General features: G+C 46.9%; 1 protein-coding gene across 4 annotated transcripts in view; it reads right to left on the reverse strand.

Annotated features, from left to right (window-relative positions):
• The window catches only part of NUF2 (NUF2 component of NDC80 kinetochore complex), a 198437-nt gene that overhangs the window by 61785 nt on the left and 109146 nt on the right, over positions 1-27506 (reverse strand). For all 4 annotated transcript variants that reach the window (XM_085601504.1, XM_085601505.1, XM_085601502.1 and 1 more), the window contains exon 8: positions 14425-14521. In XM_085601504.1, the coding sequence (XP_085457630.1) occupies positions 14425-14521 (97 nt within the window). The remainder of the gene's footprint in view (positions 1-14424; positions 14522-27506) is intronic.

A 27506-nucleotide genomic window follows, 5' to 3' on the forward strand; every position in this document is an offset into this window, starting at 1 on the left:
ATGAAATAAACACTCACTGCAGCAATAAGAGGCCTGAAGTAGTCAACGTTGAAATCCTGAAGAAGAAAGTCACCAAAAAACGTGAATAATCTGGCTTGAAAGAAATCCTGAGGAGAACTCAGGCTGGAGACTCCCTAGCACAACGTGCGGTAGAAAATCTGAGGGAATGAGGCTCCTGCCAGGAAGGTTCTAGAGGGAGGTGATAGCTGATTGGCTGACTCTAAGAGTTTGGTCCTTTTTACATAAGGACTAAGATAGGCGGCTAAGGGGAGGCCCTTAGGCCTATTTTTCTCTATGTATGTCTATAGGACATTACTTTTTTATGTACCGGAGGCTCCCGTCTCGACGACGGGGAATGATTCAGGCATGTGAATCTATGAAAGACACCCCTAATACTGGATAAGTGTATGCTAGCACTGTCCCCTCCATCTCGAGGCCTAAGGATGTCTGGGGCCGGTTCAGAGCTTACCTGACATCATTACAACGCGGCCCCCCCTCTCAGGTAGAACCGGGTTTAGTTCCCACCGGGGTGGGTTGATTGCACATAAATCATAAAACCGGACACTGCACACTCCTATCCCCATCTACCCCCTGTTTCAACTCTAGTACCTCTGTAACAGACACGTGTGGAGACGGCAACCCGAGTATCGAGGCCAACTCGCCCGTTTTGAGGGTCCGCACAAAACATGATAGATGTTATATTGATTTCAATTGTATAGATAGATGTGTTTTTTCCTAACGTGTCAAACGTAAAATGTATCACCTTTGTTCTCCTTTTCTCTACATCCGTATATAATCGAATGTATCACAATACTTTGAGAAATCACTAAATAAAGTTTATAATAACTTTAATTCAACTCAATTAAGCATCACACGCATACACCAGAACTATCAAACTGTAATGTTACAAATTAGAAGCTTCAAATGCAAGCTTATGAAGACCAGACACCTTCTTTTTTGTGACTCCGAGGCAGACATCAACTACAAATCAAATCATCTGATGGGACATCAAACCCATACATGGAAACAACCATGGTGTGTCTAGGTTCATGGTTTAAGAAGCAGAGAAAGACCAAGTGAAAATTAAGGATTGCAAAAAGAATAGTGAAACACAGTATGTCTCATTTATTTTTTTTTACACATAAAATCATTATGATGTACTCTTACAAAAATTGGCTAAGCCAATGGATTTTGACTAGGAGGCCTATTGACTTTCCCAAGGTTGTTTAGCCATGCTGGTCCCCTTGATGCTGGGCATGAGACTTCAGTTCCCACTTCAGAGCCTGCATGCCCTACCTTGCACGGTCGACAAGGAGGATGCAGGAGGCAATATTCCAAGAAGCCTCAGAAGCACTCTCCCTGAGACCCAGGACCAATGCTGAGACATCTTGATCATAGTGCAAACGTCCTGGACACTGATCCGCAGGGAAGACAGTATCCAGAGTCGCTCCGATGAAACAAAGCTTCTCCGAAAGGAGTCCAGTGTGACTTTGGCACATTAATAGTGAACCCTCAAAGATGTCAGGAGGTTTCCCTTTGTATGGAGGTGGTCCACGACTGACTGTGGCGAGCCCGCATTTATCTAGTCATCTAGGAGGAAAGTAATGCTATGGCAGGACCGGATGCTTTGGATTAGGCTTAAACATTCTCATTTACTCCAGCAGCGTTCATTAAGAAACAATAACAATAAACTACATTTCCCATGATGCAACGGGAACTGGGAAGCAAAAAGGTCCAACAGTAGTGTCCAATCCTGAGGCAGGACATCTTAATAACTTCACCCGAGAACGCTCTACTCTCCTCTTTCTTTGCTGCTCCAGCAGCACCAAGATAAGCGATTCGGTTTTTCCCTTTTCATGATTGCTGTTTTCGGCTTGTAAATGTGTAGTTCTGCATGTATTTCCTATGCGCGAATGCTTTCTTTGATGTGTGCTTCATTTGATGCCTGTCGTAACATTTCTTAATGCGTTAATGGCCGCGGGAGTGTTTCTCGCTCCTTCGCGGCTTCTCTGTTCTTGCGCGGTGCGGCCCTCCCGACCGCTAGGGGACCGCACACCCAATTCTCGTGCTTGGATGCATCTCTACCCTCTCCCCGCGGACCGGCAAGTCTGTTTTTCCGCCGTGTCAGCTGCTGAGAGACTGGCACAGCCGCGTGCCTGTTAACACACGTGGGGGAAGATTATTCACTGTAATTAGTGTTGTTAAACGCTTGGGCCAAGTAAAGAGAACCCCTGCCCGGAGCCTGACACCCATGAACCGATTAAAATTACTACTACAGGGACGAGCCCAGGCAAGAGACTACCCTCAGCACCAGTAGGGAGCAGTGGTCCCAGGGCTCAACCCTATAGTATCAACCTAAGGGCCAAAATTACTAAAGGGTATTTCCCCACTTTAAGCCCCTTTTTTCTACCCATAGGCCCTAACTGTAGAAGTTATTGAGGACTTTGAGGATTATTATGAGGAGGAGGTTACTTACCTGCCCATTGATGATAACTTCTGCCACGTTAGGGACACCTCCATCCTCAAGGCAGTCTCACAAGCGGTTGCGACCCTGGAGAGGAAGATAGATCAACTTCAGGCCCAGTGCCAGCAACCCCTTGAACCGAGGGAAGGCCTGTCCGGGGCTAAGAACGCCCTACCTCAATGACAGCCCTCCACTACCGCCCTAGACACAAAGAGGAAGCGTGCTGATGACGCTGGAGTGGATAACAACGCTTTCGAGTGTTTAAAGAAGGCTTTTATGGATGCCCAGACCCCTTCAGCCCCCACTAGACCATCAGAGGATCTTGTGGGACCCTTAAGTTACCCCAATACTTTGCCCACGGGGGACCCGGATGAGTCCCCCCCCCCAAGACCTCTGAAGGAGATGGTGACTAGGGCCAGACCATGTCGCCTGGCAAAAGTAGATCAGACAGCAGATCATGACGCAGGTAGCGATATATTGAACCCGGATGACCTCTTACATCCAAGGTCAGCAGAATGGTTTCTGGCCCCTAAGGTAGCAGCTTATATGGCGGCCAGACATCGTAAACCTCTCGACAAGGAGGTTAGAAGCGCTTAAGAGCGGAATGCCCAGTGCCGACTCTGAATGGGAAAGTTGCAGTCACGCCGGAAATGGACCCTAAGATTAGCAAAGTTGATCCGTGATTCTAAGAAGGGCATAGACCGTTCTTGGAGGGCATGCCACGATAAGCTACTGGACATGGCAGGCCCCCAGGCTAAGATACTAGACCTAGTGGAGGACGCCAAAGCCTCGGGCAGTCTTATTTCCCCAGAGACCTTCTCTAGCTGGGCACAGAGAGTGATCATTTTTCTAGGAAATGCACATGCGCCAATTTCTATGGAACGTTGCAGATCGTTGTTGATAAATATAGATCCTAAATTAGAAGAACTGGCCACCTCGGAGGCTGGACCAGTGGCGGAGGGTAATCCCTTCGGAGACCCCGTTGTCAAGGATTTGGGTACATTTGTAAATACGTTTAACTCTCTGGACAAGGCCCAAACGTCCATAAAATGCATCTTCACCCACGTGTTTTTGCCGCAGCCGGTCATGGCAGAGAGCGCTTGACCGGCCGTCCCTACAAACAAGCTTCCTACAAATCTGCAGAACCTCGTAGAGGACAATGGCAGGACACCGAGAAATTTGAGAACTTCTACCCCACCATATCATACCCACGCTGCAGGGGCGGCAGAGGAAGAGGAAATGGTTCCTACAACAAACAGCAAGGTGAGATCGCAGGGCTCGGGGATATAAAATAGGGGGCAGACTGCAAGTCTTTCTACACAATTGGGCTTCGTTAACCTCAGATGCCTGGGTTTTGCAGACCGTCCGAGGTTTCCAGATAGAGTTTTTTGAGTTCCCGACTCAACTGGTTCACCTAAAACCCCTCGCTTTCCCGAAAGATCAGATGGAACTAATAGACAGGAAGGTTTCGGATCATTTGCAGAAAGAAGCGATCGTACCCCCAACCCTTCACCCACTGGGTTTCCTCAGCAACATCTTTCTAGTAGAGAAAAGGATAGGGGCTTTAAACCTCAAAGAATTCAATGAGTGGCTAATTTACCTTCACTTCAAAATGGAGGGTATACATCTCCTCAGGGACCTTTTGCAAAATCAGGACTGGATAGTGCGCTTGGACCTCAAAGAGGTCCCAATTTTTTCTCCTCACAGACGCTTTCTTCAGTTCCAGTAGAACGCCCAGATTTTCGAGTTCACCTCCCTTCCTTTCAGTCTCTCCTCTGCTCCGTGGTGCTTCACCAAGGTGATGAAGCCAGTGATGTAGGGCCTCAGGTCGGAGGGGGTCAGACTGAATCTATCTGGACGATATACTTATTATGAGTCAGTGTCCACAACGCTTGCTCGTCTTGCTGCAACAAGCAGTAAGCCTTCTAGAGTCCCTGGGGTTCTGTGGTCAACGAATCCAAGTCAGACCTTATCCCCTCTCAGAAGATGCAGTTCCTGGGCTTCATGATAGACTCTGTCAACGCGACTCTGTCCCTTCCTTCTCGCAAACTATCCATGATCAGACACAAACTGAGACGTACGCTAGCAAAGCCCACAGTATCCTTACGCCCCCTAGCCAGAGTTGTGGGTCTTCTGTCGTCTTAAACACAGGCCATATTTCTGAGCCCCCTCCACTACAAGGCCCTCCAACGACTCAAATGTTCACATCTACGCAAAGGCCTCACTTACTCCCAGTTTGCGCCCCTCTCAGAGGAGGCCAAGACCGAATTACAATGGTGGATCTCCCACATGGAAGCTTGGAACGGCCGGGCTATATACAGATCCCAACCCGACCTAGTTCTAGAATCCAACGCCTGCGGTTCAGGCTGGGGTGCCCGGTGCTGAAATGTTTCTACCAGCAGAAAATGGTCCTAAGCGGAACAGGGTCTTCACATAAATTGCCTGGAATTAATGGCAGGGTCCTTTGCGGTGAGATGTTGGACCAGGGACAAGGCTCAATGCTGTGTCCTACTCAAGATGACCAACGTAGCAGTGATCCGCTACATCAACCATCTAGGGGGGACAAGGTACAAGGCTTTATCGTACCTGGCACGAGATCTCTGGGAATATTGTCTATCCAACCAGATATCGCTATTGGCGGAACACCTTCCGGGAACGTCCAACCAAGTTGGGGACTGGTTCTCCCACCATTGGAAGTACACCAGTCTGTGGAAACTACATCCCAGGGTCTCCAGGAACTCCAATCTTGAAGGGGCCCCTTCTCGATAGATCTCTTTGCTTCTCTGCTGGATGCCCAACTGGAAAGGTACTACAGTTGGCGTCCCGACCCAGAAGCTGTGGATGCATTCCTTCAAGACTGGAGTGGGGAACAGGGTTACGCCTTTCCCCCGTTCGCAATGATAATGAGGATGTCAACCCAGGTGAGGAGACAGCAGACGGATCTAGTGGAGATCACCTCAATCTGGCGGTCTCAAGCCTGGTTTCCAGTTCTGATGGAACTTTCCGGGGAATTGCCAATCCGTCTACCCCAGTTTCAGGATCTCCTCAAATATCCTCAAGGGAATCCCCATCACCTCCTTCTCAAGGGCGGTCTTCACCTGAAGGCCTGGCGGGTTACAGGCAACGCTGGAAAGTGCCAGTCCTTTCGGCAGACACTGCATCATTGCTCGCAAAGTCTTGGGCAGAGAGAACTAACAAGAGAAACCGTTCCGCCTGGTCTAGATGGGGGAGTTGGTGTCTTCGACAACAGGTGGATCCGATGGGGGCAGATGTTGTCTACATCCTTAATTGTTTAGCCTCTTTGGCAAAGGAGGGCCTGGCTTATAGGTCAATCAATACATTTTGGTCGGCAATATCAGCGGGACATATCCCAGTAGACAGTCATCCAATTGGCGAACACCTGCTCATATGTAAGCTACTGAGGGGTATCAAACGATCTGTGCCCCCGGAGCCTCGGTACTCAGCTCTCTGGGATGTTAACAAATTTTTAAACTTGTTCCAATCATGGCCCTCCAATAAGTACCTATCCAGGAAACAGAAGTTGGCAAAACTAGCAACCCTTCTATGTTTGATATCCTGCCACAGAATGTGACGCGAGGGCCTTGGATCTCACAGGCAGTCTTCACTCTAGAAGGAGTTACCTTTCATATCTTTAGACGAACCAAGTATAATTAGAGGTTGGTGTCCAACCCCGCTTTTCCTGATGTCTCTAAGTTATGGGTGGTCAGGGCTCTCAAGGCCTACGAGGTGGCGACAGTAGACATACGCCCACGGGGCATCAGACAATTGTTTATAGCTCTCACTAAAACACACGGGGCAGTCTCATTACCTAGGATTGAGAGATGGGTTCGCTGGGCGATGCAGGAAGCAGGGATAGACACCTCTGGCTTCGGGAGCTCACTCTGTTCGGGGTGCAATGGCATCAAAAGCTTTTTTCCTGGGGGCGCGACTGGAGGACATCCTTAACGCCGCAGACTGGTCCTCAGACTCCACCTTCAAAAGATTTTATTTTAAGCCAGTCGTGTCACTGGCATATTTGGTGGTGGACAAGCTTTAAACTAGCCTAATCTGAAGTCTCCGGTCCAGCCAAAGAATGAAAAATGTCCTAGCTATTGTAAAGGAAAGTTTCAATTCTGTTAAGGACGAGGAAGCGAGGATTAGCCCACGCGTTCAGTTGAAGTCCCTCCCAGAACACCTACGTATGTGAGGTGGGTAAAAGATTTACAATTACTTCTGTTTGTCACTGCCTATTTCATGGTTACCTTATTCTCGCTCAGGATGTTAACGTCACATTATCAGAAGACGAACGGGTTGTTCCCTATCTCAGTTACAACTATCCTTCTTTGATTTAGGTATGGACGCCAGCAAGCAAGAATAACACGAAGACTTGCTTGATGTGGTCGCAGGGAGCTAGAGGAGGTTAGAGCATCCTCGGGGGAAGTTATTGGATGTCCTGCCTCAGGATTGGACACTAATGTTGGACCTGTTCGCTTTCCATTACCCGTTGAATCATGGAAAATGTAGTTTATTGTTATTTTGTTTCTTGATGAACGCTGCTGGAGTGAATAAATGGAGAAAGTTTAAGCCTAATCCTCGCCTCCGCGTCCTTAAAAGAATAACTTTCCTTTACGATAGCTAGGACATTTTTCATTGTACACCGACCTCCGAAGGTATGCTGCAACCACTGTGATCATCATCATCATCATCATATACACTTGGGGGCCATTAGAGAGCTGCAGGCAGCGCTTGTCGGCCTTACAGAAACAGGCATCCTGTCAGCCAAACACTACAATCCAGTCTCCTGAAACGCAGGGCTAATAGAACCTAGCCTAGCCTAGAAAATGAGAGGTCGGAGATCTAAAATATGATGGTGGCCTCTGCCTTTTTCAGTACTAGGAAATAACATCCAGTTCTGATTTCTGAGGCCAGGACTCTAGGACTCCTTTCACCAAAAGAGCCTGAACTCACTGCAGCAAAATAGATAAGTGCTCCTCTGAAAGCAGCTCCAATGTGGGTGAAAGATGCAGCAGGTCTGAAAGGAATGGCAGGGCATAAATCCATTGAACTATCTACAGGTCCCACCTGTCGGATCTTATGGCCTACGACCTGTGGAGAGAATGACTGATTCTGCCTCCCACATGGTGGTCGTGTGCTGCGAAGTAATAATAAATAATTCTACATTTGTAAAGCGCGGATGTGTCACCCCTAAGGGTATCCAGGCGCTGGGGGGCTGTCGGGGAGATTAAGTGAGCTACTGCCCAGAGTCACATGATGCTGATCTTAGCTGCCGCCAGGGATCAAACTGTGAGCCCCGCGATCCAGAGTCAGGCACTCTGGTCGCTGCGCCACACCTCTACCACCAGCTAAGGGCAAACTAAAGCAACTTTGAATTGCTGCTGGAGGAGCGGCAGACTGGGAGTTTCATTGCCCCTGCGGGCCTGGATGCTATCTACTGGATCCCCTAACCCAACGGAACAGGAGTACCTCTATTGAAAGGCTTTGGCATTGCCTGTATGTGAAATCCCTGCCAATGCTTCGAAGGGGGTGAAAGTTTTGGGCCTTACTGCTTTGCATGTGTGGAGAAACGAGGTGAGCATGCTGTGTTTTTGCTTTCTTTAAAGCAGCCATGGACGGAATCAGCCTTTTTACCAAATAAGTGAGACCCATGAAAAGGTATATCCATGAGTGAAACCTTAATGTCGCCCAAGAAGCCCATGGATCTCATCCTAGCGTGGCGCTAGAGCAACACGCTAGTCCCGATTGCTCTGCCTACACCGTCGGTCATGTCGAGACTTAACCTTATTTTGTACTTGGCCGCATCCTGACCATCCTGAATCGTCTGCACGAGATTGGTGGGAAATTCCTCTAGGACTGCTGGCAGGAGTTCTGCGTCACTGTCTTATAATGTGTGGGACTACCTACCTAGCAAGCAGCTGGTATTAACTGATTGGAGGACGAAGCAAGCCAGGGAGAACACGAGTTTCCCAAATGCCTTAATTCTCTCCAACTTTCTATTTGAGGGAAAGTATCAGGAATGAGTCTGGGTTAAATCTACTAGTGGAATCCTGAACTACCAGGCTCTCAGGAGTGCAACATTGCATAAAAAAGCATGGTCACCTGAAGCAGGTCTGTGGCGTTGTGCTACCTGTCCATTTACAAGTGGGCAGGAACAAGATTTAGCTATGGTGCCAAAGAGAGTGCCAGTCAGGGATACATTGAATGACAGAAAAGGCTTGGAGGCTGCAAACTTCAGTAAAAATATTGTTTCTCACCTCAATAGATTGTAACTGCAAGCCCAGGACTTTAGCTGCTCGTCTGATTATGACAGCAAAGGAGGCTGTCTCCTTCTCTGAAAGAACAGGTGGAGAACTCAGCCCCATGCAGGGAAAAGGTCCAAATAATTGTTGGAGAACTGAAGGTAAAGGTGGTGTTTTGTCTGAATCAGAGATAAGTGGAACCGGTCGCGTCAGGACTTTTCCAGAGGCGTCCTCGATCAAGCTTGAGGCAGATTCAGGTCAGAGTCAGGCAGGACAATAAGATCGGCATCAACCTTCGGTGGCATTTGTGTGAGGCAGTCCAAGACATGGCATGAACCGGCATAGATCGTGGTGCCGGACATGAGGTCGGCTCCAGAGTCTGAGCAGAATCCAAGATAGGTTCAGGAGGCACAGACAGCAGTGAGGACGAATCCTGTTGCGGTAACCTGACTGGAGGCCTACATGTCTATGTGGGGCTCAAAGGCGTACCAGAGGTGCCAAAAAATGTCCTACATAACTTTTTTGAAAGCCTCAATCTTTTGCAACATAGTAGATGACCCAGGAAGGTTGGGGGGCATATCAGAATCAGATGGTTCATTGACTTTTTGGTGGTTACTGGGATCAAGGGTAGACTGGGACAAGTCACTCTTGGTCTTCTTACATTTCATCTTGGACTTAAACTTGCCCAAAACTTTGGACCATAACAAAGACCTGTTAGGAGGAGCAATCAGAGAGCAGGAATGTGCTCTCAACTTTGAGAGGGAGTAGGGCTTACAAGACTTTTTGCTGTGTTTGGCAGCGTACACCTTGACTTTGCGATCCCAGATTGCTTGCCGATGCATAAGAGCACACTCCTCACACAGCTTGGAGTTGTGGCCCGAACCCAAACACCCAAGACATACCATGTGGAATCTGCAACAGACATGTGATTGTAACAGTCCCAGCATGGCTTGAACCCTGTAATTTTAGGAGGGGTGAGGTCCAGTCGGAGTTATTGAATCTGTAGAAGATCCTGTCGCTCCAGGACTGATTCAATGCCCCCAGCGCAATCTGCACTGGTTGATTGCTCCCTGGAACCAACGACCATCGCCTGAGGGTGGTCCAGTGGGAGCAACAGTGTGATTGCCCAGCAGGCTCCTATTCGAAAATCGGCCTAGGCAACCCGACTATCCCTGGTGCAGTGCCGGAGCTGAGGGGCGATCGCCGGACCCAGATGTCAAGTGGCAGATTGCTGGGCAGACCACCCCCCATCCCCGAGGTGACTAGCGGACCACCGGGGAACGTAGGAGGTGCCTCCCCCCACCCCCAGTGAAGTGTGAAGCTGCTGGTGCAGTGGGCCGCCTGGGCAAGAGGGTACTGAAAAGTACCTGCCTGGGGCTACCGACACAGATGGAGGGGTAAAACGGTGAGTACCTGCGCTGTGCTGCGGAACACCCCAAATGTCTGCGGCCAGGGCTGCGAGGTGCCTCTGCTCCCGGCCTGCCCCGCCTGCATGCACACATCCTGTTTCTGCCAGTGGTCGGGTTGGCCTTGGACTGCTGGAGGTCGGCGGGCTCCTGACAGCGAGACGAGATGCAGCAGACTGCGGAGTAAGTGCTCCGGCCTGTAGGAGTGCTCACACGGGTGAGAGGGACCGTGTGTGAGGCCCTGAGACGAGGTGGGGGGGGGGGGTGTGGAGTGGTGGGGTCACCGGAGAGATCCTACTGGGAACTAAAAGGACCCAAGGTGCTGCTACCAAAGGAGGGGCGTCTCATGAGTGATGCCCGGAGGCAGGAGTGTCTTGGTTCATGGTGACTGCTCTGAGCCCCGGAGGTGATGGGAGCCAAATCCTGAGGGTGACCAGCTTTGGACACCGAGGGACCTAGAGACTGGAGGCTGAATCCCTTTCTAGACAGCAGATAAAAAGAGCAAAAGAACACAATATGTATGGTTGACTGAACAAACTTCCCCTAGCAGGGGCATACACATAGTTCAGATAAAGTACAACTATTGTCAGGAAACCCCACCAGGAGAGGGAGTAAATTACTGTTGGAGGCCCTCACGAACGTGCACCAGATTGTATACACGCACTGTGGATTCAGGATTATCTAAAGATTCTCTCTTTGATGCGGCCTTCTCATAAACACTTGCTTTAAAGTTCCCTTTTCTAGGTGGTGGAAAGACTCTGGTGCGGCAAAAAGGTGCGGTTGCCAAATCAACTCGCAAACAGACTTCCCATATGCGAGTTAAAGAATATCTAAGGCAGAATGAAGTCGAAAGAAATCCTTTATGACAATCTTGTTAAGGACAGTTTCCTCCCTTACCCATATAAAATATAACATGTCACAGTAAGAGGGGAGAAAGTTTAATTCTGTCCTCTATATAGGGGATACCCAATTCCGCATGACAGATGGCATTAGTATAACTTTAAGGGGTTGCCAACAGATTTTTCAAAATGATGTTTTCTACTTGTTTAAGCAACTTTATGTCCATCATGCCCCATGTGTTAGCCCCATAACAAGCAATGGGCACACGTTTACATGCATAAATCGAAGAAATCTTTCACTGGCTTCGAGCTCAACTTTTTACAAAAACCGTGAAGGCCAATGATAGACTTTTCAAAGATAGAACATTGGTTTCCATTTATATTTGTCACCAAACAGGATATCGAAGTAAGAAAACGTGGCGGCCACCTTTGATGACAAATAAACCTCGGAGTTATCAATAAAATTAGCACCTTTTTTGGCCGGCCGTGCAGCACAGATCATGGTAAACGTCTAACTCTTGTTAACTTTCAGATCACGATTCTTCATAAAAACAATAAAATGATTGATTAAACTTTGGAGCACTCTCCCTGTTCTAGCCACTAAGACTGCATCATCAGTATATACAAGAATAAGGGGGGGGGGAGGCAAACCCTAATGCAAGATATGTCCTTTGCTCTCCACTTTAAAAAAAAGTTCAACTCTATTAATATACAAGGAGAATAAAAATGGGGCAAGAACGCATCCTTTTTTTACTCCCAGTCTGAAGATAAAAATGCATTCACTGTCTGTACCATAGCATACACAGGCAGCTGCATCTTTATATAATTGTCTGATAAAAGTAATTACGCAGTGCTGCACACCTAACTTAGTCATAATGGACCACAATTTGGAACGTGAAATGCAATCAAAAGTTGCTGTAAGGTCCATGAAGGACAAATATATAGATCCCTTCTTAACAGCTGTGTACTTGCCTATGACTAAGCTCAGGTTTAGGCATTGATCTGTGGTGCCCAGGCCTTTCTTAAAACCATATTGAGTGTTGGTTAAGAAGTTGTTCTCGGTCGCCGAGTCCTCAAGTCTATGTAGTAAAATACAGCTCATTACTTTTACAGTACAATCTAGTAAATATATGGGCCTGTAATTCTTTGGCTAGGCTTTATCCCCCTTTTTTTTTATAAATAGTTATGATTACTGAGCTATTCCATGACACAGGGGGGCCTACCTTAACTGTTGAATTAAACACGTTGGTGAACATAGGGGACCACAGATCTGACCTATCAGAAAAGACATGTAGTGGGACCTCATTTGGGCCTGGGGCCTTCCACTTCTTACTTTCAATCAATGCCCTACAAACCTCACTCAGTAAACTCAATAACTAGGGGGTGTGTGGGGGTGTAAATGAATTCTATCGAGTCCCTTCACCCGTCCTCTACTTGATCCTCCAAGGAGTCCTGGGTGGTATAGATGTTAGAGAAATAATCTACCCACTGATGTTGCAGAATATGCACTTCAGTAGAGTGACCCGATGGGTCAGTAAAGTAGGGGGCATTAGCCACTTGGCAATTAGCGGTACTATCTTTGTGCACACTAGCTAAATGCAGGGCATTCCAGGCATCCTCCTTTATCTGCTTTTTCCTAGCTGCCAAAGCTGATTTGTAAAGTGCAGGGGTATTCCCAATTATCTCCACATCTTGGGGTCTAATGAGTAGGGCAGTGTGAAGGGCCGTGTGGGTTTTGGTGCCTACACTATCAAACTACCCATAAGGCTTAGGTGGAGGAGGTTTTCTATAGCATATTATATACTGCCTTATATTTGTGGAAATTTCTCAATAAATGCTGACCTAACCTCATTGGCCTCCGCATAGGTATCAAGGCAGGTTGCTACCTCTACATGAATGACCATTTTAAAGAACTAACTATAAATGATTTAATAAAACCAATCCATACTCACAATTGTCACCTGTGAAACTGAGGCAGCTGGTGAGGTAGAATGAGGGAGCCGTACCTCCAGTAGGAGACTTGGGAGGGTTGTACCCAAGAAAACTTTGCAAAAGACAAAAGTATCAAATGGGGCGTTTTACTGTACAATTTTCACCCAAACTGAGTCAAGATGCAGCGATTCAGAAGGAACACTAATTTAGCAGAGGTTCATCATATGGCAGCATTTTTTACCAACGCCAAGCGAGCATTAGTCAGAATTATATAAAGAATAAAATGACAGGCCACTGATATGCCAGTGATAGATATGGTGTTTTTTTAAGGATCTTCGAAATGTAGCAAGGACGTGCCACTATTATGCCGTCGATGTTCAGAAAGTTGCCAGCAATGTCCACGAAAAACAAAGAACTGGTCATGATATTAACGTGCATTGCCAGCATGTCACCAGAAATGGTAAACAATTTCTCAATGGCTAGAAACAGTAATGAAGACATCCCCAGCATGCTTTCAAGAATGCTCAGACATAGGTCAGCGATGGGTTGACCTCATGTCAGAGATAGCTAGCATGTCGCTAGCATGCCCAGAAAGATTTCACCAATGAGTCACCAAAGTAGGGTTAGCGGGTACATCTCCTAAATGAACCATGGGTCAGAGTTATAGTATGTCCCTGGCATGGACACTATTTGTCACTGATGGGCTATAATGTCATGATTCAGAAAAAAGGCTTCAATGAAGTTTGGCATGGGTGGTTTATCAGGACATGGTTAGCTAGCATGTCGCCAATAAAGCTCTACAATGCCATGGATGGGCCATAAGGGCCGTGATTAGCCAGCATGCCCCTCCCCCTTCCAGTACAGCTAAAAACATCAGTGGTGGGTCATGTCTAGGAAGCATGTCCCTGTGAATGCCATATGGGCAGGCTCCATAAGGCACGGATGAGCTCCCTCCCCTGAACACATACATGATCACTACCAGAAACTCATCAGACACAGTACTCCATTTTGGTGGCTGGTTTAATTAAAAAGAAGAAACTAAAGAATCCATCTTGTCTTGAGTAGGATGAAAGTAGTGTCAAATCGATAATGAAGATCGAGATGCCACACAAAGGGCACACTTTTCAAGGGAGTTCTTACATTACTAATTTTCACAAGAAAAATATTCTTGTTACAGAGGTTTGGTGGCAGCTGAGAAACCAAGAAACCACAACACAGTCGACCAGAGTAAACAGCAACTGGATTGAGCTCAATAGTTTTTGTGAGGCCCTGTGTGTAGGTTTCTCTGATACTTTAGAAAATTCAAATTAGTTTTTAGTCCCCCAAGCCTACAAGATTTCTTCAATTTAAGAGTGCTCTTTACCGAGCCAGTTTTAATGCTAAGGTAAACCAAAGAGCTCAATCACCAAAAATGTGACATTACTATAAATGCAATATTTACAAAAAAATCATGGCCAATGTGGAAAAGCTGAAACTTCTCCCAAATCCACAATTAGATTTGCCCAATTATTTCCAAAGATACTTACATCTTCTGCACGGTACTTTTGATGTAAGGTTTGCTTGAGTTCATTCATTTCAGAATTCAGCATGTTAAACTCCGCTTGTTGCTCTGGCGGCACTGTGCTGCAATTCCAAAAAAACATGCTTCCATCACGCCGTATGCAACAGTCAGGTTATTCTACACACTTTAGTAGATTTTTACAACAAAGGTCGGCCAACTGTTCAACTCACTCCCCACTCACACGCCTTCCAAATCTTGAGTTTCACCAAATTCTAAAATCCTACTTACTCCTGTAACACTGCTTTCCAGAATGTTCATTTAAGTTTGTCAATGTCACTCTCTATTGACATTATATTTAATTCCATGCTTGAAGAGGGGTTACCGATTAAAGTAGTATGCAGTACAAGAATGCAAATAAAAAAAACCCTACTCCACAACCTTGTTCACGCAAAAGACCACTGTATGGAAAAATAATCGGAACTCTGTATCAAACTTTTCATGCTCCTCTTCTCCCGACCAATTCATTAAATACGGATCTGGACTTGAATTCCTACCTGTCCCAAAATCCCCATTGACTTCTTGTGTTCAAAATGACACCAGTAGCAAGACACCGAGTGCAGGACTAGCTAGTAACAAGCAACAGTGTAATATAACCTCACACTTCACTAAACAAACATGGCTATGAATGCAATGTTACATTTCCCATCTGAAGGAAATCCATGGTAGAGGTATCCAGCAGGGAATCAAATTCAATGTATTACGTGAAATTAATGCATTTCTGGATTTGTGTGTAGTCCTAATGAATGGAAGGGGACTTATGTGCTTGTAGTTCAAGTAGACAAGTCGAGGCAAGGCTTTTACTTCTAGTCCTCCAGATATAGGACGTTTTGAATAACTTATTTCTGTAATCTCCTCTTCTGTAGATCCATCAAAAGGCAGACAAGTTATTATCAAACCACAGTTGCATATTCATAATGGCAGCCAAGCTTTTCAGCTAAACAGCTCTCTAAACATTCAGATTCCGTAAGTGGAACTCAAGTGATTCATGCTTGTGAAGTCAACCAACAAGATCCAACGCATTTTCCTAAAACGAACAGAACATTTCATTTACAAGCATTTACAATGCAATGGTCTCGGCATTGTTCAAGTTAGAGCTATTGGCATTGCTCATGACATTATTTTTGTTTATGTTTTTGTTTTTAAAACATTTAAAGAAAGGGCATTGTTATTTACAATGTCAATAGCGTAATCACTCTCAAATGCGAGACCTATTGCATTTGCACCCACACACACAGAGCTATGCTCTGCACCCGGAAAGGGGGATATCGGGGAAAAGGGTGCATGGCAAGAAAGTCCATGTCGACAAACGACCACATCCGGGGTGAAAAGGCTGGATGAAGTGCAGGCCACAGGGACATTTTGGATGCAAAACAAGGGAGATATTAGTGCAAGGGAAGAATAGTGCCCTGCACACCACAACACGCAGCACTGCCACCGGGTGTATTGAAGAATGAGGTGTCTGACGTGGTGCACAAAGGAATGAGGTAGCACACAGAGAAACAGTGCAATGACGAGTGCTGTTCAGTGCAAAAAAAAAAAAAAAGTAAACAGGCTGTGTAAGTGGGTCAGGGTTTTGGGCAGAGCTATATTTGTATAGCGCTTTCCCCCTCCTTGCGATGGCGAAAGCGTTTCCTGGGTGGTTAAATAGCGACCATACTTTTATTATTCATACAGCGCTTCCTACCACTGGGCGAGGTCGCGAGGCGCTTCGACATGCATATGTGCTCCCGAGCTCCCTAAGAATGCACATCGTGTAACAGGGAAACACCGCACGCTCTGACAACTGAAAACCACGCAATCGCACAGCGTTTACCGATCATAAGTTACAGCGTCCAGATGTGAGAGACTGAGCAGAGTCAATACAACCAAAGGTGGACACACAGTAATAAGCCGCAAGCAGTCGATAGGGAAAATATGGTGCAAGACGGTGCTCGTGTATAAGTGATCTAGGTCTGCTGAGTCGCCTAATTTCGTGCAAGGTGAAAATTACCTGGAAAAAAACGCTATGCAAATAAAGATTTGGGACCTGGTACCCTGTGAAGTGTTAGTTGCGTGAAGAGATTTGGTGCATTTGACAATTCTGCTACGCGGATGTATGGGTTATTGCAGAGTTGAGTCTTGTTTAAGGTGCGGTATTTGCAGTAGTACGTTTTGCGGATCGAGAGCTATTACGGGGGGGCTGCATGTGAGAGATGTGCACGTTTGTTTTCAAGGAAAGAGAAGATTTGGAGTAAACGGAGGGTTGTTTTCCGGGGGAAGATTTGCCGAAGTCGTGAGATTTGCCTAAGGGATGGTATCTGCAGTATTGAGAGGTCTGGTGCTCATAGACTACTGTTTAAGGGGTGAGATTTGCGCCCTCTGTATTTACAGCAGTGAAATGTCGATACGGGTTTGGTGAATTTACAAGGGTGGGATACACGAGAGGTGTGCACCGCTTGATTAAAAGCGATCAGAGATTTAGAGCAGAGTGAGGGCTGTTACATGGGGCGAAATTTGGGACATCCGTGAGATTTGCTAACAGTGAGATCTGCAGTAGTAAAAAGGTGGTGTGTAGATTCAGAGTCGTTGGGGTGGGATTTGCACAAAGGCTGCATTTACAAAAAGGATGGAAGGGCTGTCACAACTGTGATGTCTGGGGTGCGCGAGATCTGCACAGTTTTTACAGCAGTGAGAAATTGTGTGCAGACGGAGGGTTGTTACAGGGGTGACATTTGGTGCACGCGTGATATCGGGGTAGGGGCATCTGCAGTAGTAAAGGGTTTGGCGGAGACTGAGGGCTGACGCAGGGGTGATTGATATCTGCTGCAGGAGAATCAATGCCTGCCACAGCGATTCAGTACCGTACAAGAGAACTCCGTACCAGCTGCTTTTGTAGGAGCAGGATGTTCTCCTCCAAGATCCGCTCCTCGAGGTTGCGGGGCTCCGGTCGGGCCATGCTCCGTGCCCCGGGGCTCAGCGACCCCACGTCCCGCTCCGTAAAGACCGTGCATAAAATGGCCGAACCTTCCGATGTAAAAAAAAAAAAAAAAAAACCAAACACGCCCACCACGTGTAAAAGGGGCAGGGAGTACGAAAAAGAGAAAGACGCGAAAAAACATGCCCCCGAATCCGAAAAAGATGGGGCTTGTTTGGAGGGACAAAGCTCTTCTCCAATGGCTGACCAGCATTTAAGAGCCCAGCCAATGGAGAAGAGGGGAGAAGAGGGGCGGGTTCAAGCCCCTCTTCTGAAAAACGTTAAATCTCGCAAGCGAGACTGCGCAGGCGCAGCCTTCGCTAGCCGAGACCTAAAAATCTGGCAAGCGAGACTGCGCAAGCGCAGCCTTCGCTAGCCGAGACCTAAAAACCACACTTTGACTAAAGATCTACTTACATGCCAAGGTTGCTAGTATTCTGTTCAATGGCTTTTGATGCAATGGAGAGCAAATTGCCTATTGAAAAGGCCTTTTTTTTTTTAATCCCACCCTTGTCCTCCCTTCCTTCTCCTATCCCATAGATGAGGAGCAGCATGAAACTGCTCATGAATTAGCTAATAAACGCAGTGAGTGTTCAATTTCATGCAATTTTCGATGTGCACCTGAACTAGAACTACTAAGGCTAGAGCAGGATAATACATAACCATAAACACAATCACTTTTAAGCTACTTTAATATCTACGCAAGTCTCACTTTCCATTGAAAAGTTCATTTTTGGTCTAATAACTGCTTTGCTGCCCCTTAAGGAAACTACATGCAACTTTCCAAATTAAATAGTGATCGGAGACAAGTTTTGGCATGTGAAGTTTCATACATATCCCTCCAAGTGGGGATATTAAAGAGGCCGTCAAAAAGTTTTTAATGTGCACACCTAAAGAAGATGTGCTTTCCACATCAGCAAAATCTGCTTAGCAGAATTACAACTAAACTAAGTAGTTTACTAACTAGTAGTTTACTCAGGATAGTGTATTTTTGCTTTATGTAAATCTATAGTTTGAAACATATATTACAAAAATGTGTTAGGAGGACATCAAAGGGATAGTTGTACAGGGACTTTTGTATATTTCAACAGTTAGGGCGAAAACCAAGGCAGAGGTCTTATATAGGGCCAAACTATGGAGTCCCCTGAATGCCAAATGTTTTAAAGGAAAACCGTTCTTTCCCAAAATCTATCCAGATGACTCTACTTAGAATTGAGTTAGGGTTTTAAAATGTAAAGCATTTTAAATAAAGCATATGGCTCTTATTGAAGGTACTCAAGACCACCTCTCCTTCAGGAAGAAGCTGAAGACCTGGCTGTTCGAGCAGTAGCGGCACCACCACCCCCCCCCCCCCCCCCCCCCCAGCGCCTTGAGACCCTACGGGTATGTAGCGCGCTCTATAAGTGTCATTGATTGATTGATTTGTGGGCAAAGATTTAGGAAAAAAAAAAGAGATTGGTATCACAAAACAATGGTTGACCTCAATTGTAATACCCCTTACATATTAGTTAATATGTGGATAAATGAGATGTGGGCAAATGAAACTTGTTGTAATAACCATTCTTTCACACAGATTAAGTAAAATATTGGGAGAAAGTGAGGTTTGATGCAATCAATTTTATACTCATTAGGTCCCTATTTCCAGGCTGCCAACCCAAGTTAATTTTGGATCAAATGCCCTCAACATGAAAGAGGAAAGGCCTCTTGTAGTTTGTCGTATAACTATAGCTTGAACAGGTCACCCTTATGAACCAGCAAGGTTCAAGAGGCCTTTCTTGCAGCTGTCCAGCTGATTAGCGGCAACTAGACCTAGACTGGAATCTGCCTGCCTCCCTGTGAGTCTCTAAGTGCCTTCCCTGAGGTCCAAGGGATTTAGAATTGTACTCCTGAAGTGCACTGGGACATAAATGTTTAAAGTCTGAAAGTACAATCTGACCCGCTCTCCATCGCAGTCAGCGTCCAATTTTGCCTAGGTCCTGTTCTACCACGTCAATGACCATCATTGGCACTTTGCACTTCTTGGCGGGTTGAGCTTAGGTTCATTTAGTGACTTTAAGGGTTCATCCTGATGAGGATTGTGATTAGTACTTGAGGAGGGTATTTATCCCCTCTCGACTAATAAACCAATTTCCTACTTTGATTTTCAACGGTGGTATCCAGGACTTGTGTTTTGAAATACCACGAAGTGATTTACGATTAAATCAAAAATTCCTTCTGTCCACCCGCTGGAGGGTAGACGGTTGATGGGGGACCTCGGGGATCACAAAATCCGACAGATTTATCAGACACTGACGACCTTCATGAACACCACCCTAGATAACACCAAGGAGGCGTGGCAGCGAGATATCCCCACACTCACGGAGGATGATTGGGCGGAAGCTATCGCGGGTCCGCGAGATGCGGCGGTAGCCACCAAATACCGATTCATACAATTCAAATACTTGCATAGGGCGTATTACACTCGGCACCGCCTTTGGCGCATGCACTTAATTGAGTCCCCCACGTGTCTTCGCTGCGGCGACGGGGATGGTACATTTCTCCACACGGTGTGGGATTGTGGTCGGCTACGCCTGTTCTGGGAGGCGTTTCTGTCCTGCTTGGGGGGGGGGGGGTGCTGGGTTGGGAGCTTCCCCCTGATCCCCGCTTAACACTGTTGCACTGTACCGAGGAGATAGGGGGCAATATCTATAAGCGACACCTCCTGTTTCTGGGTTTGACGCTGGCCAAGCGAGATATTGCCCAGCATTGGAAGTCCTCTGCCCCGCCCCCGGTTCAGGCCTGGAAGAGGGCATTGGATCGCTGCATGTCCGCGGAAGAGGCGGTATTCCTGGCAAGGGGTTGTCCGGCCAAGCATGGTAAAGTCTGGAAGAGATGGGCGCAATATCGGGGCATCGTATTGTCTGTGCGGGAGGGTGCAGTGCCATTGGACCCAATAGAGAGGCAAATCAGAGCCCCGGTGTCTTCCCCTCCGGGGCCCCGGGCCCTAGGAATTGAGGGAGAGTAATCAGAATATGGAGCACATGCGGTTAGGAAATGTTGCATATTTGTGTTGGACTCTGGACTGGTGTGATGTGCGGGCGGGGGGGAGGGTTTGGGGGTCTGATGTTTTGCAGACCAGGGGGGGGGTTGAACAAGGATGCCAATTCTCACTGTTCTTCTATCCATATTGGTACCGTGTATGGGGACGAGCTCCCCGGTGTCCTTATAAATGCCAATAAAGTTTGTTGTCAAAAAAAAAAAAAATTCCTTCTGTAACCTGATATTAAATTCAACCTTGTGATTTTTCAATTCTCTTTTAATTTTTAACTAGGACTTCAAAAAACTTTTCCTAAATTTTATTCCTTCTCCCATATTTTGCACATGCACGTTTTGCAAAACTGGAGGTGGATCTCAGAAGCATTCAGAGCCTCAACATGGCAGAGCTGAAGAGGTTGTGCAGTGAAAGAGGGCTGAAGCCAGAAAAGGGCTTGCAGAAGCTAGCCCTCAGAGCCTGGGAAGAAGTCTGCATGTTGCAGTCTTCATCACAGGGGCAGACGAGTGATGGAGCAGAGGATGAGGGCGAGTTGGAGGCAGAAGAAAAGGTTGGATAAAGAGTGTCCCCAGAGCTAGAAAAGATGTCCTTTAAGGGGCCAAGAGCCAGCAGAGAAGATGGTGCTCGCAGGATCCAGGTCACCTGCTTAATCAGGAGCAGAGAGCAGTGTGTCTTCTAGCAGTTTGACCCAATCAGAGAGCTATCTAAAACTACAACTAGCTACCCTTACCCTGAAGGGAAAGAGGAATCAACTGGCCCTGAAGGAGAAGAAACTAGCCTTGGCTTTGGAAGAAAAAAAAGGCATTGCTGGCTCATGAAGTCAGCCAGAAAAAACTGGACCTGATGGTAAAGAGGATCTCAGAGTACAGTGAGGATGGTGGCAGTGACAATGAAGTACAAAGAGCAGGTGAAAGGGTCCACTTACTCAAAGACCTGCCTTCTAGCTTTGTGGTAGAGATGATATAGACAAGTGGTTTGAGGCCTATGAGGTGGCCTTGTGTATGCATTGATTCTCAGGAGAGGACCGGGGGGGGGGGGGGGGGTAATCTGTGGAAGCACATGTCCACTACCAGCTGGGATACCTTATTGGCCCTTGAGAAAGCAGACAGGATGAGTAATGACCGCATGAAGGATGTCCTTTTTGTGAAGTTTGACATAACCCCTAAAATGTATAGCCGAGGTTCAGGGATAGCCAAAAACAGTCCCATCAATCATGGGTTGAATTTAAGGATTATTTCTGGATCGAATTTGTAGATTATTTCAGTAAGGCACTGGATGGTAGAGTGAAGGGCAGCAAATTAATGGATTATGATGAGCTTAACAATTTGGCAATGAAGGAGCAAATTTTCAGTAACTGTTTTCCAGAGTTGTCCCAACATGTTATTGACTTTAAGCTCACTGTCCTCAGAGAGCTTGGGAAGAACGTAGGCCACGAGATCAGCACCAGTGTGTCCAAAAATGTACCTGGGAGTGACACCCCAAGAAGGGTGGTTCAGGTCCTCCTCAACAGAGAGAGGGGGAAGGCCAGGATGAAACAGAGAAGTTCCCCAAAAGGCTCCAAAAGAGTCCAGAGGGAAAGGATTCCCATACCCCTTCGGAGAACAAGTGGGAAGTGTCTGATTGATGGAAGCCCAGAGAGCTCCTTTACCTGCCCAAGTGTTATGACTGTTATCAGTCACAGCGCAAGCAGAGGGACTCTGTAACAATAAACCAACCACAGCTAGGTGCTCCACAAGGGGGGAGGGGGGGGGCTTTGGGAAAGGGTTGTCCCCAGAAGGAGAGGGTAAAATATGCCCTAGTTTCCCTTAGTCGGGGGGTGGAAACTGATGGTAAACTGGTGAGGGTGAGTCTCCACTTTCACTGGGTGTGTAGGGTAGCCCGGCCCACAGGTTGGACTTCTCCACCCTATGGCCCCAATATCCTTGAAATATGGAGGGGGGGGGGGGGGGGGGGTGTTAATCAGGGATGGGAGAGAAGTTCAGATTTCTGGGGGTACGGTCTCCAGGCAAAGAGTACAGAGGCCAATATGGACAGTAAGGGATAGGGGGTGGAGGCAATGCATGGTGGAAGAACCAGAAGGTCAAGGGTTACATGCTCTGATAGAAAAGGACACACAACTTGGTGAGGCTACTTCTGACCTAGAGGAGCTGCCTGTTCTGTCACAGAGGGCAGGAGACATGCCCCGAACAGAGCCCTACATGACACAGACAGAGTGTCACCCTTGAAGGTAACCCCCCAAGAAGGGAGCAATTTTAGGCAGTCCTTCCACCTACAGCAACATCAGAGACTGAAGTCCGGTATAACGAAGCTGAGCTTTCAGCAACAAGTCAATTGATACACACAGATTGTTGATGCATTTTGTTTCCCTCCTTTGAAGTGTGCCCCAAAACTTATATGTAAACCCAACACACCTATCAAACAAACTGACACTGTAATGTCAAAAGATGCCTACTGTGATTGGGGCAGACTAGTTGGAGAGACAAAGAAGGCCCTGCCCATGTGCATGCTAGAATATGCCAATGACAGGGGAGGCCTCTTTGAAGGGCATTACAAGTGTCCTAACTATCAGACTTGTTAAGCAGGATGGGACATTAAAGTAGGACTTCACATTTTAATGTAAAAAAAAAATCCTTCCACCTCCTACATGCATTCTACCAGGTTCAGAGGGACTATCTCTGCCCATTCAGATCAGCCTATTATTTTGCGCTTTGGAGCAAATTCACACCTCATGCAGAAAAAAGATAATATTTAGAAGACATCCGACTTCACCATTTAATTGGATTTTTAACAATTAAAAATAGTTATTAAATAATTTTTCTAGCTAGTCTCATTCCTGAAATACAGGATTCATATTTATATTGCTGCTCAGTGTTTTCCTGTGGAACAGCCAAACCTGCTACAGTGGGCAGGCATTTCTTCTGAAAGGAATGTTTAACATTAAACCTTTACATGCTCTACTTTTAATAACCATACATACGGCCTAATTCGGGTGACTTATAAATATTTAAATGGAAGGTTTAGGCCTGTCAAAAGGGGTTATCTATACAGGTCGAATTTGCAACTTAAAAAAATCACAGCCAGGCTACTCGTAGCAGGCCTGCAATCACGTTTACATTGAGACTGTAGTGGATAGCACAGTGGATGCTGCAGTCCGCTTGTTAAATTTAACTTACAGGCCTTGGATACACCTTGGTACCATTTACTAGGAACTTCTAGGCAAGTTAAACATGCCAATCAGAAGTGTACCAATTTTACCACGTTGAAAGGAGGAGTACAGGCACTTTACCACTGTTTAGCAGGGGTAAGTGCAGAGAGTTCTACAGCCAGCAAAAATAGAGTACAGCAAAAAGGCCCATAAATCAAAAACAAAAACAAAAAAATGGCTTGACCCTGCAGAAAAGGCAAATCTCCAATATATGGGATTAGCTTGTGAGAAGTGAAATGTCAACTAGCCTTTTAAAAGACCCTACTAAGTCATGGCCAGAGGCAAGAGTTTCAGCTAACTCCAATTTCCAGGCAGGTGCAGCAAAAAGGTGTAAACTGAGTCTTAAACGTTCTGTTGCAGATTACCTCAGCCCTTCTAGCTATACACATAAAGTTATCAAAGTTCTGTAATATATTTCCCACAAACTACAGTGGTTTCAGAGATTAGGACCGCCCTAAACCACCTAGATTAGGACCAGCCCTAGGAGATGGAGGGTTAGAGGGAGGAGCACACGTATGGTCCATTTACAAATTAATAATGAAGATGCTTGCTCTAAGCAGTTAATATAGTCAAGCACTTGTTAAATCCTTACTCCATTTTCATACCATGTATTGGAGTTCCTATGCAAAATATGCCCCACTCAATCACATTTGCAACCTACACTTTCAACCCAATAGCAAGCAAATTATTCATAAAGCATGCAATAATGTATTACTTGCAAGTTAGTGAGTTGGGATATTTTATTTATATTACACAGGAGCAGCGATGCCTCTGTAGCTATAGCTGATATCTTACTCCATTGAAAACAGATGTCTATATCCTTAAACAATCTGCAGCCAACTTAGCAGAGGCAGGGCAGTACATCCAGGAAATGTGTGTCCATGGCCACCATCCAGTCTCCTGGGTCCAGGGCAGACAAGACCAGAGCGAGAGTGAGCATGTCTAGGATAGGATCGAAAGCCTCAGTCCTTCTAGGGCACCAGAAAGTAGCAGGAATAATAACCTGGCGCAGGCACCCTCTTGATGGTTCCCTTGGCCAAGAGAGTCATCACTTCCTGGCGATCAAAGAAAGATGGTATTCTGTCATCCTATTACACGCAGGTGGCATGGGTGGAAGGGTAGTCTCAAAGGGGAGGGAGTAGCCCCTCCAGATAATCTGCAAAACCCATTGGTCCTATGCTATTGACCGCCAGTGGTGCAGGTGATGGCGGATCCTGCGCCCACTGGGTGCCAATGATAAGGGGGCAGACGGGTTTGGAGGCTGCGGCTGCTGGGAGAGATGAGGGTGGACTGGATTGACCTCTGGCAGGCCCGGCCCATGAGGCCTGTAGGTGCCACATCCTTGGCCTCGCAGAGGCTGAGAAGCGTGCGTGCCATTGTGGCTGTATGGGTATAGACGCAGCCTAAAACCAGTGGCCAGGGGCTGTGGAACACAAAAGGACCTGGCTGCAGCTCTGCTATCTTTAAAGAGCTGCAACGCTGAATCTACCATGTCTCCGAAGAGACAGGAGCCATCAAAGGGCATTTCTATAAGTGATGCTTGGGCATGCCCAAAAAACCCACTGTTGATGAAACCGCTCTGCCCAGTGAGTCAGTGGTATCCAGTTCACAACAAATGGTGAACATGGCTATGTTCTCCCGTCAGCAACAACCTGGGAGAGAACGGCCCTGGCCTCCTCTGGCAGAGTTGGCACTGCCTGCGCAACCATCACCCATAGAGTGTGGGAGTAGCAGCCCAAAAGGCACGTGGGTTTCACCGACCGCAGTGCCAGGTTGTTGGAATAAAATATCTTAATTCTTAAAGTGTCCAGCCTCTTGGATTCCTTATGCAGAAGGTAAAGCGCTATGAGAGGTAGAGGCTTCGACCACCAAACCTTCTAGGGTAGGGAGCTGCGTGAGGAAGTTGAGTTCCCTGGAGCAGGGGGGTGGGGGGTAATCATCCTGTTCACAGGAGCCCAGGTGCAGTGCTTGGACCAGGTCCCAAGCAGGATGTTAGTAAAGGCTTCATTAAAGGGGGGGGGGGGGGGGGGGGGAAGTGGTTTTATGGGGGACACTACCGGTTGGAGCACCTCCATCTTGACTACCACAGAGGGCAGGCTATGGTTCAGGACCTCAGCCTCCCTCCTCAACACCAGTGCGAAGCATGCTCTCTCCTACGTAGCCTCGGTAGGTGGAGAAAACATGCCGGTATCTGGAGAAGTGTCCAGTCCAATGGCTTCCTGCAAATCCTCACACCAGTTCACACTAGTGTCAAAGAGCTGGTATTCCTCAAGGTCCACTACCCCCTCCCATTCTTCCCCAAGTCCTAGCCCATAAGAAAAGGGTTAAGGCCTCAGCCTGGAAGGCATGGCTCCAGTTGGTGTCACCCATCCGACTCCATGTCAGAGTCAGTGATCAGAATAAGGATGGCGCCGCTGGGAGTGTCGACATAGAGAATGGTTGAGATGGCATGACCGCGTCAGTCTGGATTCATCCGTGGATCCACGGGGCCACACTGGCACTGAAGCAGACAGCGTGGCTCCGGTGGGAGCGGACCTCTCAAATATGAGGTGCACGGCCTCATACAATTCTTGAAACTGAGTGAGTATTGCTCCGGCTCCCGGAAACTCACGGGAGCGTGGAGCCAACCCAGGCGCTGGCTGAACAGCGGAACCAGGCCTCGATTGCAGACGCTCCCTCGTCTCATCGACAGACGGATGATATGAAGTCGAAGCCCTCTTCGACTTCTTGCTTTTCCTCTTCCTATGGGACTTACCCAAGTGGCCTGACGACTTAGAGTGCGACAAAGATTTCATGCTCCGCTCCAGCGACCTTCCTCTCAACCAGGATAAAGCTTGCTGCGGTGTTGCAAGTCGAGCTGCTAGGAGCTTGAGAGATCGCTTCCTCAAGTCTTTTGGGTTCATGGCGCGGCCATAGGAACAGGCCTTTGGATGGTGGTCGCGCTTGAGGCAATACAGGCCTACAAAGGGGAGGGTGTATAACCAACATTGGTCGGTGACACATGACGCAGGGCTTGAAGCCGGCCTTCCAGGATGGCAACCCTGCCACACTAGGAGACGATTCAAAAACACTTCAACAAAAAGATTTTATAAAGTTTAGTCAATAATGACTAAAGGGTAGCTCTCTCTAGATCTGAGCTGACTGGCGCGGAAAGTAAAGAGCTCATGTCAGCGAACACCCTATATGGTCTGATGCCTGGGGATAATTCTAAGGTAAGGAATCGGCGGCTAGAAGTCTCTATCAGATATACATTTCATCACTTATGTTAACATTGGCTTTTTCATAAAAGCCATAAAAAACAAGTCAACTTTAACTCACTCTCCAAGGTAGCTAGTTTGTGTTTCAGGCAATTGGCTATGTTTTTTTCTTATATTCCCATTCCAGGTATCTTCTCATGTCAAAAAGCACATTTAAAAAGAAAATGCATTATTAGGTGCTTGTTATAACTTATAACAAGGTTATCATCAGAACAGAATGGACCATTAGGTGTGGACGAACAGAAAAAGCAGATAGGTGTATCTTACTGCGGAGGACTCTCCAATGGTGGGTGCAGGACATAGAAGCCTTCAACAGTCATATATTTTATGTCAGTTACTAGTTCCCAAGTTACTGAGATAAGGCATTTTCAGATTCAGGTATATTCAAACAAGTAAAGGACCAAAGCAGTCTGTGAGTTCTTCTTATATTCTCTCTTCTGTTCGATTAATGCTATTGCAATCAGTGTCCTGCGTTGAAGAAAAGCTTCTACTACTCCTGGCAAGGCTGAGAGTGCAATGGGGGGTTGGCCGCAAATGGATGATTAAAGGAAGAAGAGGCTGAAGGAGTTAGACTATATTAACCACACCAGAAGGCACATAC

Source organism: Triturus cristatus, chromosome 4_2 (genome assembly GCF_964204655.1).
Source record: "Triturus cristatus chromosome 4_2, aTriCri1.1, whole genome shotgun sequence".
Lineage (NCBI taxonomy): Eukaryota > Metazoa > Chordata > Amphibia > Caudata > Salamandridae > Triturus > Triturus cristatus.